The sequence below is a fragment of the Dendrobates tinctorius genome, unplaced genomic scaffold, assembly GCF_039654945.1.
Source record: "Dendrobates tinctorius isolate UK_male_01 unplaced genomic scaffold, ASM3965494v1 ptg000127l, whole genome shotgun sequence".
Classification (NCBI taxonomy): domain Eukaryota; kingdom Metazoa; phylum Chordata; class Amphibia; order Anura; family Dendrobatidae; genus Dendrobates; species Dendrobates tinctorius.
Window position 1 is genome coordinate 903,378 of NW_027361795.1, and position 19,310 is coordinate 922,687.

At 43.9% G+C, this 19,310-nt stretch overlaps 1 protein-coding gene across 4 annotated transcripts in view; it reads right to left on the bottom strand.

Annotated features, from left to right (window-relative positions):
* Window positions 1-4,210: 4,210 nt before the first annotated feature.
* Window positions 4,211-19,310, bottom strand: part of LAMB3 (laminin subunit beta 3) — a 100,069-nt gene continuing 84,969 nt past the window's right edge. For all 4 annotated transcript variants that reach the window (XM_073542416.1, XM_073542417.1, XM_073542418.1 and 1 more), the window contains 4 exons: window positions 16,840-16,981; window positions 15,458-15,634; window positions 13,950-14,103; window positions 4,211-9,978 (listed from right to left, as the gene is read on the bottom strand). In XM_073542416.1, the coding sequence (XP_073398517.1) occupies window positions 9,839-9,978; window positions 13,950-14,103; window positions 15,458-15,634; window positions 16,840-16,981 (613 nt within the window). In that variant the 3' untranslated portion in view covers window positions 4,211-9,838. The remainder of the gene's footprint in view (window positions 9,979-13,949; window positions 14,104-15,457; window positions 15,635-16,839; window positions 16,982-19,310) is intronic.

The window sequence follows — 19,310 nt, forward strand, 5'->3', positions numbered from 1 at the left end:
TATTTCAGCCTTAGTTGAACTAAGCCCCCGTGACATTATAATCGGCCCACATTTTTTCAGGAGTCCATGGATCCATTAGATTCCATAACCCGCCAGTTGGCGGCGCTGTCCATACAGGTCTCCGAGTTGAATGGGGCAGTTCAGCAGCAGGGTCACACCGGCGGAAAACTGTTAAGCTCAGAGGGTATGGAGGAGACCCAACTGAGCGTATGCATATCCTCCATGATGGTATCTCAATGTATGCTCCCTGCCAAGGTTATTGTCGCCGGCAGAGAGCTACCTATATCAGTGTTTGTGGATAGCGGTTCCACCACCAATCTCATAGATGAGGAGTTTGCACACACCGCCGGGTTTAAGATTGAAAAACTTCCTCACCCCATACAGGTGGTGACCATTAATGCTGTTCCCCTCCCTCAAGGGGAGATTACTGAGTTTGTGGCAGAGGTGAAACTCCACATTGGGGTCCTACATTCTGAGTCGGTTACATGTAGGGTCCTCCGTAATCTCCCAGCTCAAATGGTCCTGGGTTTTCCATGGCTGTCCAGGCACAACCCGGTAATTGATTGGAAAACTCAGGACATAGTACAATGGAGTGGTTTCTGCCAAGACAATTGCTTGGCCACATGTGTGTCCGCCGTGACGCCCAGCCTGCCGGAGGCTTTGCAGGATTTCGCGGATGTTTTCTCTGAGAAGGGTTGCTCAGAACTGCCTCCACATAGAGCCTATGACTGTGCTATTAGGTTAAAACCCGGGGCCAAATTACCTAAGGCCAGGATGTTTAATATTTCTGGTCCTGAGAGACAAGCTCTGAAAGACTACATCGCGGAGAGTCTGAGCAAAGGTCACATCCGGCCTTCGTCCTCGCCTGTAGCCGCGGGGTTTTTCTTCATTAAGAAGAAAGATGGGGGGTTACGCCCGTGTCTGGATTTCCGAGAGTTAAACCAGATTACTATCCGTGATCCCTACCCAATGCCGTTGATCCCGGATTTGTTCAACCAGGTAGCGGGGGCAAAATGGTTTTCCAAGCTGGACCTCAGGGGGGCGTATAACCTCATAAGGGTCCGTCAGGGGGATGAGTGGAAGACGGCGTTTAACACTCCTGAGGGTCATTTTGAGAGTCTGGTTATGCCGTTTGGGTTGACCACCGCGCCTGCCGTTTTCCAACATTTTATTAATGATGTCTTTGCTCATGTCCTGGGGAGATTTGTGATTGTATACCTGGATGATATCCTCATTTATTCTAGCGATCGGGACACTCATTTGCAGCATGTTAGGCAGGTGTTACAGTTGCTCCGGGAGAACCAGCTCTATGCTAAGCTGGAAAAATGTTTATTTTTTGTCCAGGAGTTGCCCTTTTTGGGATATATTGTGTCCGCAGCTGGTTTTAAAATGGACACCGCTAAGGTGCAAGCGGTGTTGCAATGGGAGAGGCCGGAGAGTCTGAAAGCACTCCAGCGGTTCCTTGGGTTTGCGAATTATTATAGGAAATTTATAAAACACTTTTCGACTGTCGCCAAACCGCTCACGGACATGACAAAAAAGGGTGCCGATCTGGCGAACTGGCCTGAGGTGGCTATACGTGCATTTGAGCGTCTGAAGAATAGTTTTGCTTCAGCCCCCATTCTGGTGCAACCAGACGTGTCTAAACCTTTTGTGGTAGAGGTTGATGCGTCGGAGGTGGGAGTGGGGGCAGTACTGTCTCAAGGCTCGTCCTTGAGCGAGATGCATCCATGCGCCTACTTCTCCAAGAAGTTGTCGCCGGCCGAACGGAATTATGATATCGGCAACAGGGAGTTGTTGGCCATCAAACTGGCTTTTGAGGAATGGCGACACTTCTTGGAGGGGGCGGCTCACCAGGTCACAGTTATCACCGACCATAAGAATCTGCTCTACCTGGAGTCGGCCAAGCGTCTGTCTCCTAGGCAGGCTCGCTGGGCATTGTTTTTTACTCGTTTCAATTTTCTTGTGACGTACCGTCCCGGGGCTAAAAACACCAAGGCGGATGCTTTGTCTAGGTGTTTTCCGGGGGGAGAACCTCGGGAAGAGCCGGTACCCATCCTCCAGAAAGGGGTAGTGGTCTCGGCTCTCACGACTGAGGTAGAGGCGGAGATTGCCGAGGCCCAAGAGGAGGTACCACCAGGACTTCCCGCCAACAAATCATTTGTACCCCTGAATCTTCGGCCTAAGGTGTTGAAGGAACACCACGATTCGGTACTGGCTGGTCACCCAGGGGTGAAGGGCACCTTAGAGCTGGTATCGCGTCGTTTCTGGTGGCCCAAAATCCGGCAGGACGTGGTCTCGTACGTGGCAGCTTGCATCACGTGCGCTAGGGCTAAGTCACCCCGAACCCGTCCTGCTGGCACGCTACAGCCTCTGGGGGTACCCAATAGGCCATGGACAGAAATCTCCATGGATTTTATCACTGACTTGCCAGCCTCGGCAGGGAACACGGTCATCCTGGTGGTGGTTGACCGTTTTTCAAAGATGGCGCATTTTGTGGCGTTGTCCTCTTTGCCCAATGCTAAGACGTTGGCTCAGGTATTTGTGAAGGAGGTGGTCAGACTCCACGGAGTACCGTCTGACATAGTATCTGATAGGGGTACGCAATTTATGGCGAGGTTTTGGAAAGCTTTTTGCTCAAGGTTGGGGATCAAGTTGTCACATTCATCGGCGTTTCATCCACAGTCTAATGGACAAACTGAGCGCATGAACCAAAATCTAGAACAGTATTTACGATGCTTTGTGTCCGACAACCAGGAGGAGTGGTCTACTTTCCTTCCTCTGGCCGAATTCGCATTAAATAATCACCGCCAAGAGTCATCAGGAGAGTCTCCATTCTTTTGTGTGTACGGTCAACATCCTCAGTTTTGTACCTTACGTCAGGGTGACTCCGGGGGTGTCCCGGAGGAGGATCAGCTAGGAGCCCAATTGTCATCAGTCTGGAGGCGGGTGAAACAGCGTTTGTTGAGCATGAGTGCCAGGTACAAACGGGTGGCTGACAGTAGACGCGTGCCAGGTCCGGACCTGTGTGTGGGTGAATGGGTGTGGTTAGCTACGAAGAACATAAAATTCAAAATCCCTTCTTTAAAACTGGGTCCAAGGTTTATTGGGCCTTTTAGGATTTCTGCCATCATTAACCCAGTAGCTTATCGGTTGGAACTTCCCGCGGTGTACAAGATACACAACGTGTTTCACAGGGCTTTATTGAAAAAGGTGGTAGGCTTGGTGGACACGACGCCGATGCCACCTCCAGTCATGGTGGATGGCGAGTTAGAGTTCGAGGTCGCCAAGGTAGTGGACTCTCGAGTAGTACGCCGTACTCTTCAGTATTTGGTGCACTGGCGGGGGTATGGTCCAGAGGAGAGGTCTTGGGTTCCAGCCTCAGACATACATGCGGATCGGCTGGTCAGTTCTTTTCACCGTCGTCATCCGGACAAGCCAGGTCCTATGAGTCTTGAGGGCCCTGGGGTCCCTCGTAGAAGACGGGGTACTGTCATGTCGGACGCTGTTCACACCACAGCATCCGGCAGGCAGAGGTAGTTCCACCTCCAGCCACTATAGCCTCAGTGGCGCCGGCCTGATCTTCAGGCTCTCGGGGGTTAATCCTGCTGGAGACCAGGTTGGATGGTTAGTCACGCCCACGGTCTTTAAATAGTCATGCTGGCCTATGGGCGTCGCCGATTATAGCTTGTGTTTCATACCAAGTGGTTCCGGTCTGGAGTGGAGGTGTTCAAGAGAGAGATTCATATCTGGTGTCGTATGATCCGTCGTTATCCTTTCTCCTTCCCATATTTGTGTTTAGTTGTGCCCTGTTCACATTACTGTTTATTCCTGTGTGTGTGCGGCGCAGTGCAGTTTAAGTTCTCCCTGTCTGTCATTATTTGTGTGGGAGCTTTGGTGGTGACTTCTCACTGGGTGGAGGGTGGATGGTTAAGTGCAGGGCTGAGCAGGAGATAAGGAAAGGTCGGAGGCTCAGGCATTTGCACCTTCAGCAAAAACCCTGGGTTGAGGGTCAGACAGGGTTTCCCCTAGTAAAGGGACACCACAGGGGCCCCGGGTATTTCAGCCTTAGTTGAACTAAGCCCCCGTGACACATGCTGTCTGAAAGGCAAAATTTGTGTCAGTCTCAAATTCTGGCCATGTCTGTACACTATAATTTTCAAAAGAATATTCCAATTTTATTAAACCGAAACAGACTAGGGAAACTCAATGTAATGAATTGTGTCTTTATTTTTCTGTACAGGTTGTGATAAAAATAAATACATATAAGATGTTATCCAGTTAAAAAGTCTGTGACACAATACATTTGGCTTGGACCTTAGCAGTTAAGCAATAGCAACCAAGGGTTGGACAGACAACAGTAATGGGGTATTCTCATCTCCAAGATCCTATCCCAATATGTACTAGGTGTAACAATAATAATATCAGCAAATAACTTCAATTAGAAGTGTAGTATAGTTCTTCTGATTCGCTACATCTCTTACCATGTGCAGGACATTGCGGTAGCTTAGGTATCTATGGTTATGACCATTGTATAGTAATAGTTCGCTATTTGCTATTGGTCGTAACCATTGATACCTAAGCTTCTATAATGTTCTTCATATGGTGATATAGAGAAACTGAAGAACTATACTACATTTTTAATTTGCGTTATTTGCTAATATTATTTTTACACCTACTATATATTGAGATAGGATCTTGGAGATGGAAATACCCTAAGTAATCGTAAAACACTGTAACAACTTCCAATAAATCCAAAAACAATGAAACTAGCTGGTTATAAAAAAAATGTAAACTGAAAACATTTTACAATACACGTGGACACGTCATTTATGTAGAAATATGAGCTGCCCGAAGCATTAGAGGGCATATTTATCAAGCTAAATGCATCAGAATTCTGACATAATTTGCACCAATATCTGTCTTTCATTCATTTTACCATATGTATGATCAGTTTTAGGCAGAGGTCAGACTTGCGAGAAACTCGCACAAGTCTCATACGTCAATACCCGGCACTGCCGCCGGCACTCGGGACCGGAGCGAGCGGCTGCATAGAAAGACATGCAGCCACACACTCCGTCCCGATTGCCAGCAGCAGTGAAGGGGATTGACGAGCGAGACTCGTCCGAGTTTCTCGCAAGTCTGACCCCAGTTATTACTACTTGTCTAGGGGCTGTGGCCTTGTTAATAAAGGAGTGTGGCTTATTGGAGACAGGGTGTGGCTAAACAATACTTAAAATTAGGCAGATTTATCAAACAGTAAGAGCCACTGCTTGTGGTGCTTTTTAAGACTCTAGAGTCTAAGTTTGCACTCTCTAAAAAGTAGCCAGTTTTTACAGATATGTCCCATTATGTTGTTGGCAGAATCAGCTGTAATTTTGGAGATATGCCAACATTTATGCATAGAAAATGAATGGGAAAGCGTGGATATGATCTGCGCCGCCGGATAACTGAAGGTCCCGAAATATTCATGTACCAAAGTGTAGTTTACGCAACTCGTTTCGAAGTGCAATGACTTCTTCATCAGGAAATGCCACATACATACAGGCACAGGGTACATTGAGGTCAATCCGGCTCCAACAACGCCACTGTTCTCGCAACTGTTATTCAGCGGCACAGAATCCACACTTTCCCATTCACTTTCTGTCACATAGTGAACTGTGGATCTGCTGCAGCGGATAATCCTGTACACTACAATAATAACTCCATCTGGTGAGTACAATCTAATTGTATCAGCCTCAAATATCTTGGATAAGGCCCTATTCCAAGCTATTTTCTCTAACAGCAGTTATTGAACATTTATGCATAGACAGCGAATCTGTTACTAAGATCACTGCATCCCCAGAATCTGTGTATATGAGCATTCAGGTCTTTGAAATGTAAATTTTTATATTCTACCTGTTGCTGCATTCCCAAGTAATTAGTATTTTCAGTCCTATGCAAATAAAGTGGTAAATGCTGTGGGAGTGACAGAGCACATTACATTGCTCAATTTCCCCAGGTTGTTTCTCCGCTTAGCACCAGCTACTTTGGCTTTATTGGTAATGCACTGTCTGATTTCCTTGAATGGTGCCTGACGACACTTAGGTAGTAACCTTATCAATCAAGCTGACAAGGCTTTGGGGGGCGATGGGGAAACAACATAGGGAGGTAAAGGTTCCTTAAGTGCTCTGTCATGAACAGTACACATAATGCCTCATTTGCAAATTAAAGAATATGCTAATTTGAGAAGGCAGCAACAGATAAAAGTTATAAAGGTGTAGATAGATTTACATTTCAAAGCCCTGCATATCCATATATATGGTTTGGAGAAGTTGAACTTACTGATAAATTCTCATTAAGACACCTTTGGCAGAAAATAACACTTCTCAGTAACAATACTGGTTTATAAGATGAAATATATAGAAAAGCACCAAATACAGTAAAGACAAAGATGTTAAATTGCACATGCTAGTTTATAGTGAAGCAGAATGTTAGTAGAAACAATTCAGTGAGAACAGAAACATCAGTCTGGCTGGGAGATTTACTACAATTACCAAGGCCCTGGGCATTGGTATTTTGGTGTAAAGAAATTCAGTATTATTTTTGCTTGATTTCTGATGTGAAGTATACACACTTAGATCTCAATTCATTAAAATGGAATCTGTCAGCAGATTTTAGCCACATAATCTGAGAGCAGCAAAATATAAAGTCAGAGACCCTGATTCAAGTGGTGTATCACTTACTCCAGCTGATAGACAAGGAATACCTGTTTTATCAGCAGTAGACTATCACTAGATGACTAGTAAACTGACTGTTATGCAATTCTCTATGTTAATGAGCTCTGTATAATCCCTCCCCCACCAGTGACTGGAATTATACTGCCTATGCACAGTGCACGCAGTTGCCAATCAGTGATGTGAGCAGGCTGATACAGAGCTCAGCATTGATAGAACTAGCAGATCTCAGCAGATAAAATAGTGATTTTATAAAAAAAAATACAATACGCAATCAAGTAAGTGATGCATTGCTGGAATCAGGGTCTCAGTTCCACCATCATGCTGTTCTAAGATGGAGTAGTAAAAATCTAGAGACACATTCTCTTTAACCTCTTAACGACCGCCGATACACCTTTTAACGGCAGCAGTTAAGGGTACTTATTCCTCAGCGCCACTTTTTAACAGCGCTGAGAAATAAGTGGATAACGCCCCCCAGCGTCTGAAATTCTGAATTCATGATTCGGGTTGTTTTTTACCGACCCCAGTGTTGCAATCACCATTATTCACAGAATAACAGCGACTACAAAAAAAAAGTCCGATTTCAAATTTCTCTCTCCTCTGATGTGATCTAGCACATCAGAGGAGAGAGAAATGGGGTCCCTCAGTACATCCGGTGTCTCTGGACCCTCCTGCATCCCCCAGTGATGTCCCGTGGCCGTCGACACCCAGCAACAATAGGAAATTTATCGGTTAATTTTGATCACTGTGATAGGGTCTATCACAGTGATCAAAACGATAAAAAAAGGGTAAATCAACCCCCCTCTTTATCACCCCCTTAGTTAGGGAAAAATAATAAAATAAAAAAAATATTTATTTCCATTTTTCCATTAGGGTTAGGGTTGGGACTATTGTTAGGGTTGGGGTTAGAGCTAGGGTTGCAGTTAGGTTTATGGTTTGGGTTATAGTTGGGGTTATAGCTTGGATAGGGTTTAGGTTATAGTTGGGGTTATAGCGAGGGTTAGGGTTGGGCTATGGTTATGGTTGGGGCTAGGGTTAGGGTTGTGTTGTGGTTATGGTTGTGTTGTTAGGGTTAGGGTGGTGTTGGAGTTAGGGTTGTAGTTAGGGATATGGTTAGGGTTGGGATTAGGGTTATGGGTGTGTTGGGGTTAGGGTTGGAGTTAGAATTGAGGGTTTCCACTGTTTAGGTATATCAGGGGGGTCTCCAAACGCGGCATGGCACCCGCCATTGTTTCCAGTCAGTTTTTCCTTCAAAAAGTCAAATGGTGCTCCATCTCTTCTGAGCCCTGTCATGCACCCAAACAATGGCTTTTCCCCACATACGGGGTATCGGTGTACTCAGGAGAAATTGTACAACAAATTTTGTGGTCCATTTTCTCCTGATAAAATAGAGGAAAATCCAGCTTCATGAAAAAGTGAAAAATCCATTTCTTTATTCACTTAAAATTTCAGAGATAGAGGATACAATATCAGAATAAATAGCAGCAAAAAAATGCATTATCAACGCGTTTCTGGTGTCGCAGCACCCTTAGTCATGATATTGTATCCTCGATCTCTGAAATTTTAAGTGAATAAAGAAATGGATTTTTTCACTTTTTCGTGAAACTGGATTTTCCTCTATTTTGCTTTGTTCCATGCCCTGACACGGCGGATCCGTGCTCCGAGTTCCATGATGTCATACTGGTAAGCTGGACTTTATTCATTTTCTCCTGATACCCTTGTGAAAATAAAAAAGTTTGGTTCCAAACTAATTTTTTGTTGAAAAAAGTAAAATTATCATTTTTTCCTTCCACATTGCTTTAGTTCTTGTACAGTAAATCATCTGAACTGTTAATAAACTTCTTGAATGTGGTTTTGCGCACCTTGAGGGGTGCAATTTTTAGAATGGTGTCACTTTTGGGAATTTTCTGTCATATTGATCCCCCAAACTCACTTCAAATGTGAGGTGGTCCCTAAAAAAATGGTTTTGTAAATTCTGTTGGAAAAATGAGAAATTGCTGGTCAACTTTTAACCCTTATGAAGAAAAAGAAATTATGTCTCCAAAATTGTGCTAATGTAAAGTAGACATGTGGGAAATGTTATTTATTAATTATTTTGTGTGACACCACTCTCTGATTTCAGGGTACAAAAATTAAAAGCTTGAAAATTGCAAAATTTTAAAATCTTTTGCCAAATTTCCATTTTTTTCATAAATAAGCACAAGTCATATCATAGAAATTTCACCACTAGCATGAAGTACAATATGTCTCGAAAAAACAGTCTCAGAATCAGCGGGATCTGTTGAAGCGTTCCAGAGCTATAACCTCATAAAGTGACACTGGTCAGAATTGTAAAAATTGGCTTGGTCATTAAGTACCAAATTGGCTCTGTCACTAAGGGGTTAAGACTGGCGTTGTGCATGTAACTTGCACTCGCGTCCTTCAGAAATGTTACTCCAGTCAGGGACTGGAATACATTTCTGGCTGAAGTAAATTTTAATTAATTTGCCAGCTGAACTTCTCCATGCCCCATCCTACCCTTGCTGAGCCCACTTTGTCATAGCTGGTTGGGGTTGGTGAAAAACCAACAAAAATCACAAATCTTTTTACAACTTCAGATTGCACAAAAATTTAGAGACATTTCTGGGTGCTTTATGCTAGAATTCTAGCATAAACCTTGCGGAATTAGGCCCATACTTTGAATCTTGGCTAAAGGACAGAATATTGATCAATTATGCTTTGCAATAAACTAATGTAACATAAAAAATGAACGACACAAGAAATTTACTATAGGTTGATTCACCAGTGCCAGTGTATGTACATAGCTCCAAAGTGGGGGAATTCTGCTTGGTTATGTCCAGTGTTCTGTGTTACGGGGGCTAGCTACATGTCTTTTTAGGTGGTTATGGTTAACAGATAAAGGAGTAGAATAACTACTGAATTTTTATTTTATTTCTTTTTTGTCTCTAAAAACTGCATAAACACTGAAAATGACACAAGTAATAGCACCCTTCAAGGGTGTTAAAAATCACCCATACAATTTTGACATAAAGCTTGAAATATTGACCATTTGTTCACAAGCGGAGAATGAAGAGTTTTCAAGTAAAATTTTGACACAGAAAAATGGAAATGTCACATTGCTTTTAATCCCTGCAGGTTGCATAAAAGGCAGCTCTGGTACGGATGTGATCTCGGAGGCTCCTGACCTCATCTTCCATGCCCTGCAACTCAGATATTTTATTCATCACAGACTGCTGGCCCATTCGAAGCTCACCTTCAATTTCTGAAAAAAAGGAAATAATCTAAGATAATCTCAAAAGAACAATTTAGGGTTGAACTAACAGCATCATGGATTTCTTGTCAATCTCATTTGACACATTTTCTTCAGCCACATCTCATCATTTTCTTCCAGTAATGAGAATTCATAATGTCCACTGAGGTGTGTCAGCTAATAATAAGAAAAGACTATCTGAGAGAAAAATATTGGTCAGTACTTGTGTTTTATCTATAAGTTAAATTTATAAATTGATTTGGGGTAACATTCCAGAATGAGAAACGTCCAGAGAACATTCCAGAATGATAAACGTCCAGGGAACATTACAGAGTGAGAAACTTTCAGGGAACATTACAGAGTGAGAAACGTCCAGGGAACAATCCAGAGTGAGAAACGTCCAGGCAACATTACAGAGCGAGAAACGTCCAGGGAACATTACAGAGCGAGAAACGTCCAGGGAACATTACAGAGTGAGAAACGTCCAGGGAACAATCCAGAGTGAGAAACGTCCAGGGAACAATCCAGAGTGAGAAACGTCCAGGAAACAATCCAGAGTGAGAAACGTACAGGAAACAATCCAGAGTGAGAAACATCCAGGAAACATTACAGAGTGAGAAACGTCCAGGGAACAATCCAGAGTGAGAAACGTCCAGGGAACATTACAGAGTGAGAAATGTCCAGGGAACATTACAGAGTGAGAAATGTCCAGGGAACATTACAGAGTGAGAAACGTCCAGGGAACATTACAGAGTGAGAAATGTCCAGGGAACATTACAGAGTGAGAAACGTCCAGGGAACATTACAGAGTGAGAAACGTCCAGGGAACATTACAGAGTGAGAAACGTCCAGGGAACATTACAGAGTGAGAAACGTCCAGGGAACATTACAGAGAGAGAAACGTTCAGGAAACATTACAGAGTGAGAAACGTCCAGGGAACATTACAGAGTGAGAAACGTCCAGGGAACAAACCAGAGTGAGAAACATCCAGGGAACATTACAGAGTGAGAAACGTCCAGAGAACATTCCAGAATGAGAAACATCCAGGGAATATTCCAGAATAAGAAACATCCAGGGAACATTCCAGAATGAGAAACATCCAGGGAACATTCCAGAATGAGAAACGTCCAGGGAACATTCCAGAATGAGAAACATCCAGGGAACATTCTAGAATGAGAAACGTCCAGGGAACATTCCAGAATGAGAAATATCCAGGGAACATTCCAGAATAAGAAACGTCCAGGAAACATTCCAGACATTCCAGAATAAGAAACGTCCAGGGAACATTCCAGAATGGGAAAGGTCCAGGGAACGTTCCAGAATGAGAAGCGTCCAGGGAACGTTCCAGAATGAGAAGTGTCCAGGGAACATTCTAGAATGAGAAACGTCCAGGGAACGTTCTAGAATAAGAAACGTCCAGGGAACATTCCAGAATAAGAAATGTCCAGGGAACGTTCCAGAAGGAGAGACGACCAGGGAACATTCCAGAATGAGAAACGTCCATGGTACATTCCAGAATGAGAAACGTCCGGGGAACATTCCAGAATGAGAAACATCCAGGGAACATTCCAGAATAAGAAACGTCCAGGGAACGTTCCAGAATGAGAAACGTCCAGGAAAGGTTCCAGAATGAGAAACGTCCAGGGAACATTCCAAAGTGAACAAACATATTGCCCTAAGCTAAGTTCACACAGACTGTTTGCCCTCTGCCTGAACAGTCACAGCACAGAGAGTCGGAAGATGCCAACGCTGAGGAGTTCGGAGAGGAGCAGCGAGGAGAGGCGAGGATTTCATTTTTTTATATATGTTTGGAGTAATATATGGGGTTCATCATATCGGGCCCATCATATACAGTGAGGGAAACAATTGATCCCTTGCTGATTTTGTAAGTTTTCCACTGACAAAGACATGTTGTAGAGGTTAGAGTGGCTGACTGATTACTTGAGTCTGTGGACAGGGGTCTTTTATAAAGGTGACTATGTAAGACAGCTGTCTTTAATGCAGGTAATGTGATGATTAGGAGAGTCTAACTAGTCTGTAGGAGGCGGAACTCTTAATAGTTGGTAGGGGATCAAATACTTATTTCTCACTTCAAAATGCAAATAAATTTATATAATTAATTCAATGTGATGTTCTGGATTTTATTTTTGACTAGCTACGGTTAGTTATAACAAATTATAATGATTATATCTATATATAAAGCTGAGTGTAGAGCCCCGCCCACTCCCCATAGCCACATTCACTATAATATCCCACATCATCCCGTCATCCAGTGCTACCGGACTACTACCCCTAATATCCCACATTATCCCATCAGCCAGAGCCACCGGACAACTACCACTAATATCCCACATCATCCCGTCACAGCCGCCAGGCTACTACCCCTAATATCCCACATCATCCCATCAGCCAGAGCCACCAGACTACTACCCCTAATATCCCACATCATCCCATCAGCCAGAGCCACCAGACTATTACCCCTAATATCCCACATCATCCCGTCAGCCAGAGCCACCGGACTTCTACCCCTAATATCCCACATCATCCCGTCAGTCAGAGCCACAGGACTACGCCCCCTAATATCCCACATCATCCCGTCAGCCAGAGCCACCGGACTACTACCCCTAATAACCCACATCATCCCATCAGCCTGGAGGCTGAGTGGAATGGTACTAACTTCCATACCGGGGATCCCTTTAAGAGAGGCCTGGCATCAGAACCAGAGCGCTGAGTGGATTTGCCCTGACTTCCATACCAATGATCCCATTAATAGAAGCCTGGGGTGAGAATTGGAGCACTGAGGGCTTTACCCTAACTTCCATACCAGAGATCCCTTTAAGAGAGGCCTGGGGTCAGTACCAAAGCGCAGATTGGATTTGCCCTAACTTCCATACCAGAGATCCCTTTAAGAGAGGCCTGGGGTCAGAACCAGAGCGCTGAGTGGATTTGCCCTGACTTGCATACCAATGATCCCTTTAATAGAACCCTGGGGTCAGAATCAAAGCGCTGAGGGATTTGCCCCAACTTCCATGCAGGAGATCCATTTAAGAGAGCCTGGGGTCAGTACCAAAGTGCAGAGTGGATTTGCCCTAACTTCCATACCAATGATCCCTTTAAGAGAACCTGGGGTCAGAACCACAGAGCTGAGTGGAACGGTCCTAACTTCTGTACCGGGGATCCCTTTAAGAGAGGCCTTGGGTCAAAACCAAAGCTCTGGATGGATTTGCTCTGACTTCCATACCAATGATCCCTTTAAGAGGGAAGATGTGCCTATAGGATGGAGGATGTGTGATGTGTATATGGGCATGGGAGGGGGTATTAATTTTTGTCATGTGTTCTCTGCTCCTTTTTGGCGGGCAGACAATGGCTGGGAGCTTATGTTTCCAGGGATGCTAGATTTCTCCCACCATGTCAGTGTCTGCTGAGGTGTTGTCAAGTGGGGAAACTTGCTCATAGCAACTAATCACAGCTCAGCTTCTTTTAACCAGCTCTGGTGAAATGAGAGATGCTTAGTGATTGGTTGCAAGGAAAACTGTTGCTCATAGCAACCAATCACAGCTCAGCTTCTTTTGAACAGCTCTGGTGAAATGAAATTAACTTTTGTTCACGAGAAATCTCCATTAAGAACAAAATCCATAATGACAGGGTGAACGGTGGTCTGTTTTTTGAACAACGAATGATAGAAATCTGTAGCAACTTCCGTGGGGATCTTGACAGTGAACAGAAGGCCTATGGCAATCTTACGGGGAACATATTGTAAGACTTGTAGACGCTTGTACAAAATGTGTGGGAAGCTTTCAGAGGAATATAAAAACAGGAAGACGTCAGACTGTGCCATTCATTATGTTTCTCCCACAGTAAGCTGGTATTAACCCTCTGACAGATTGAAACCCTCCAGTAACATAAATTATTAATAGAACCAGCTCCTGCGTAAGATGCACATTTTGACTAGCAGGCACGGGGACACACAATTTTCTCTTACCATTCATCCTTTTGAGCATTTTCTCTGATTCTCCGAAAAGCTGATCAGCCTCCATCTTGATATCTTTGACCTTCTGTCCCTGGGCACCAAGACTGGATGCTTGGCCTAAGCGGTTCTTTAACAAGGCATATTTTTCCTGTATAGCGTCTAGACCCTAAATGATAGAAATAACAGAAATAAGGGAAACATGTAACAGGGCTGCCCAACATGTCGAGGACATTGCTCCAGTGCGGCTGGTAGGTGATGTGACTATATCTCCACTCACCCATTTATGAGGGCAAGGCTCTCATTAAAGTTATTCGAGGAAATTGACCGAAATGTTTAGAAAATAAAGAATACGGGTAGAGAAAAGTGAAAATGTTTGCTACTATCCTGTTTTTCCGAAAATGTTCGACATTTTTACTTCGCTCTCCGCACTTTTTTTTCCTATTTTTAAGAAACGGGGCAGGTTGTTTCAGAACATAAGAATGTATATGGCCTCCCATAGCCTGATACATTTAGGATAATTTACACCAGAGATTTTCCAGCACATGAACAGATCTTCTAATAAATGTCTCATTTACTCCAGTGAGCTACGAACAGTGTACAAAATGTGGTTTTAGTAAAGTTTCCGCATTGTCAACATTTTAACATGAGTTATAGGCACAAAATTCTGTTCAGATTCCTTTTTAGCAGATCATTGCAGCTGAATAAGATAATGGGGGGTCTTTGAAGTCACCATTAGGAGGGGCTGTCTACTGGTTATTACTCTTCTATTGGTGCAGGAATATAGTAGGCTCTATAGCCCCCTCTAATGGTAGGTGTAGGTAATCAAAATGGTATTTATGTATTGGATTTAGTTCCCTATAATACAAATTCAAGCCCCAACCATGGTTGAGGTATTTTAAGGAATAAATCAGTGTAATCATCGAGCAAGGGTGAATATTCTCTATTATTATCCATAAAAAGGTTGTCCGATAAACACCACATAACAACTATCCAAAGGATAGGTGATAAATGTGTGATCACTGGTGGTCTGACTGTTGGAACCAGTGTCGGACTGGGGTGCCAAGAGCCCACCGGTAACATTGACTTTAAGGGTGGCCCACTTTTCACCTGCATACAAATTTGACACCACCCTCATTCACAAATTTACCTATATTTCTATCTAATACAAAATCTGGGTAGTTTGGTTAATGAATGAGATGCTGCTTTTTTTCTGTACAGAGTGAATAAAGTGAATTATGCCAAATACTGCCCTTACAGTGTAGTTGGAGGCCCAGATCTGCACAGGGGCCCACCAGGGAATTCCCCTGTTTCCCTATGGGCCAGTCCGAGTCTGGTTGGAACCACCACCAATGATGAGAACGGAAAACCTCAAACTCCTCGTGTGAATGGAGCTGTAGTGTAGTATACACAGGTCTAAGCAGTCACCCCACCAATCATATATTTGTCATCCTGTATATAGATGATAATGTTGCCTGTGGGACAACCCCCTCAGTGAATTTCACCAATCTGTACCACTTTACCTGTTGTGCATCCATAGCTTTCCTTTGGGCTCCATGAGCTGCTTGGTTGGCCTGACCAGCATGCTGTAGATTCTCTGCAGTTTTCTCACGCAAATTCCCAACTCGCTGTGTAAAGGCCTGAAGCTGATCATGTACATCTGACAGCCCCCTTTCTACAGGGCCCAGAACTTGTTCAATCTGTAAAGATAATTTATTCTGGTTACTTTTAAAAATAGAAGAAAACAAATTTTTTTTTGACATATAATTTAAAGAGACTCTGTCACCAGATCTAAATTGTCCGATTTTTGCTCTTACCACCCCCAAAAATTCCATTTTTTTTATATATAGTTACATATAGTTCCAGATATACAGGCCTTTTTATTTAGTGCTATTCTTTATGGCCTTTACCAAGTGGGTGTTACTCACAGGATTCTCTGGGGCGTGTCTTTAGGCTGCTCTGTATTAATACCCTCTAGCCACACCTCCTTGTAAAGACCATAAAATCTTTGGAACCATATGGTGGATTAAAATTAAAAAAAACAATACTCAAGGGAACAAGGGCCATAAAATAAGAGCAACAACTGGCCACTTTAGTTCTTGGAACAGGTCCTCTTTCAGTTATACAATAGATTATCCTCCTTGTACACATGTGAACCTTTCCATTTATAACCTCATTGTCACACTGTTGCTATGCAGGTAAATGCAAGCACCACTAGATGGCAATAGAGTGCAGGGAGGACTGCACACAGCAAGAGCAGACCTGCAGTGTAGCAGCGAGGCTACAGAAGCAGGTGGCAGCAGAATAGTTAAATAAGCCGGGTCGATATTAGTCTGTAGCCCAGTACCAAAGGAATTAACAAATACAGAGTCAGAAACAAGCCAAATGGGTTAGTACCAGTTAGGAGCAGATATACCAAAGACAAGAGACAAATAGCAGGTCAGGGTCCAAGCCAAGTCAAATACCAGAGAGTCCAAAACATGAAAGGGGGAACCCAGAGTCGGGACAGGAAGAGGGGAACAAAAGAAATGCGGGCAAAGTCAGCAACCGCAGAAGGACATATCAGGGTATACACGGAGTCAGCTACTCACGCCGTAGACAGAAACTATAACTGACACCGCCTGCAGGATGCAGTGAAGAGAAATAGCCAGTCTGGCACCAGAATGAAGCAGAGAAAAGTTAACCCTTGACATGATCAGACCGGGAAAGGGAGACAGGATAGAAAACCCGGCCTAGATCATGACACTCATGATAACGACAATATCCCCTAATGCGACTGGAGAACATGGTTAGATGTAATCAGTTGATAAAGATATCTTCTGATTATTGTACAGTTATTGTTCTCAGTCACTAAAGGGGCGCATTATGTTTTGTAATAAAGTAGGTAATCCGTATTATGCCTCACCTCTTGCAATCGATCCTGGATTTGCCGCAAAGATGTGCTAGATCCACGTATTTTGTCTTCAGCTTCCTGGAGAATTTTCCTTGCTTGTCTAATGTCGCCTACCACACCATCCACACTTTCTTCAACATTGACTGCTCGGTTCCTAAGAAGTAAAAACATAAAGAAAACTATAATTAAGGACCCAAATTGATTTCAACAATACTAGTAAAAGGGACTGGATGACTTGCCTTCTACCCTGATTCCACAGTTCTTACCCGATAAGGCCACTAGTCATAAGGACTCCAATGCCTTTGTGTCTACCTGGCCATACACAATAGATAAATCTTATCAGGGTCTGCTCTGCAATTGTACTGAGCAGCTTGCGTTTCCAGTGCCTTCCACCCAGGAGAAGGATTTTGCTTGTTAAAAGGGCTCTGTCAGCACAGAATGACTGTTCAAACCAAGTACAGGTGCTCGGTGGGGGTCATTCCGTCTATCTCCACCCTTCTCTGGCCCTATGAAGCCAGAGCTGTCAATCAAAGAAGAGAGGGTGGAGATTGAGGGAAGCCAAGCAGGTGGGAAGGTGTATATAAATGATTGGCTCCACCGTAAAACATCAAGCGGTGGGACTTACTTACGTTGAACAGTCATTCTTTGCTGACAGAGTCTCTTTAAATTTCAACAGTATTTATTTGTCAATGTATGTGTATGGCCATTTTCAAAGGGCTTTCTCACCAGTAAAGGGAATCTGTCATCTGATTCATGCTGCCCAAACTGCACAGTTGCAGCCAGAAGTGTTTTTCTCTTAAGTACTCCAGAGTTTCAGAGAAGATCCAGCCTGAGACTGCAAGGAGGAGGCGGGGAACCTCATGTGCCTTCTCTCTCCTGGACGCTGTTCGCAGTTACATGTGGCACCTCATTGTTATTGATGTGATATGTAATGTAATGTCTATACATTGTGATGTTGTTTACTGTTATAGGAATAGGGCTAGAATAGGATCTTAGATAGCATAGGACCATAGTGAGGTAGAATAGAGGAGGGGCACATTAGAGACAGAGAACAGTATAAGAATAGAGTAGAAGATAGGTAGCACAGGGGTTAACTAAATGGGAGGAAAAGCACAGAGCAGGGAAGTATAGTCAGGATACTTCCTGATTAGAGTGAGAAGCCAAGGCAACCGGTGCATGCAGTGCACGAGACAATTACAGGCCGTGGGGATAAAGCTGCAGAAGGTATTAATGGACGCCAGGCTAGAGAGTAGTGAAGATGGGCACCAGCTCATCAGAACCATCCTCAGGAAGGATCCGGGGTCTATGACCAGGGGGGGAGTCGCTAGGATGGCACTATCGGTGCCTTTCCCGATTGGAACCGGACAAGGGGCTGACAAGGAGCTGGTGACGCAGGAATTATGGATGGGACACGGATTGTCCACAGAGATGGCAGGGATTGCCAGGAGAACAGAAAGAGAGGATACAGAAAGAATGGAGTCTGCCCAAAAGGCAGGGAAAGTGCAGGTTATGCTGCTCTGTGTGAATTGTGCTGCCAAAGTGATGAGTGGCCATGTTATCAGTAAAGTTGAACTGTTTGAAAAGGAGAAAAGGACTGTGACTCTGCAGTGTTTTATGGAACCTGGAAACACGAAGCTGAAGTGACAAAAATCGAGGGGACTCCAGCAACTGAAGTGAGTACTCTGCTGCACACATCGCACACACAATGGAAAAGACTTTGTATCTCATCTGTAGGGCACCAGGGTGTGGGAACCGTAAAGCCCGTTGCCACGACTACCACCCTGGCCACCTTACAAGACTGTAGCCAGAGACAAGACAAGTCTGGCATTGTCCCTAGCCAGCTCTTCCCAGCAATCTAGATGATTGACAGAGAGAGACCTGTTAATCACGTGAAGCAATTGCGAGGAGAAGCCAGAAGGAGCATGTCAGAGAAAAACATACATGGCTAGAATTGTGCAGTGAGGATATGATTCATGCCGCCTGCAGAATGGGCAACATGAAGCAGATAACAGGTTCCATTTAAAAGTTATGGCACCCATGACCCACAGATACTCAAAATAAAGAGCCACCATTCTCACGCTCTTCCATACTCCTACACCTCATATAATGGCATTGATTCACTAGCAGTATATTTTATTTATTTTACTCATTTATATAGCGCCATTAATTCCACAGTGCTTTACAGACATTATTGATACTGTCCCCAATGGGGCTCAAAATCTAAATTCCCTATCAGCATGTCTTTGGATTGTCAGAGGAAACCAGAGAACCAGGAGGAAACCCACGCAAACAAAGGAAGAACATACAAACTTGTTGCAGATTTTGTCCTTGGTGGGATGTGAAACCAGGACCCCAGTGCTGCAAGGATGCAGTGCTAACCACTGAGCCACCATGTCGCATTAGGAGTATATCATGTGGAGCACCATTGTGCAGTAGTTATCATGATTTGCAGTACTAATACTGTATGGCAATCGGAAAGTTTT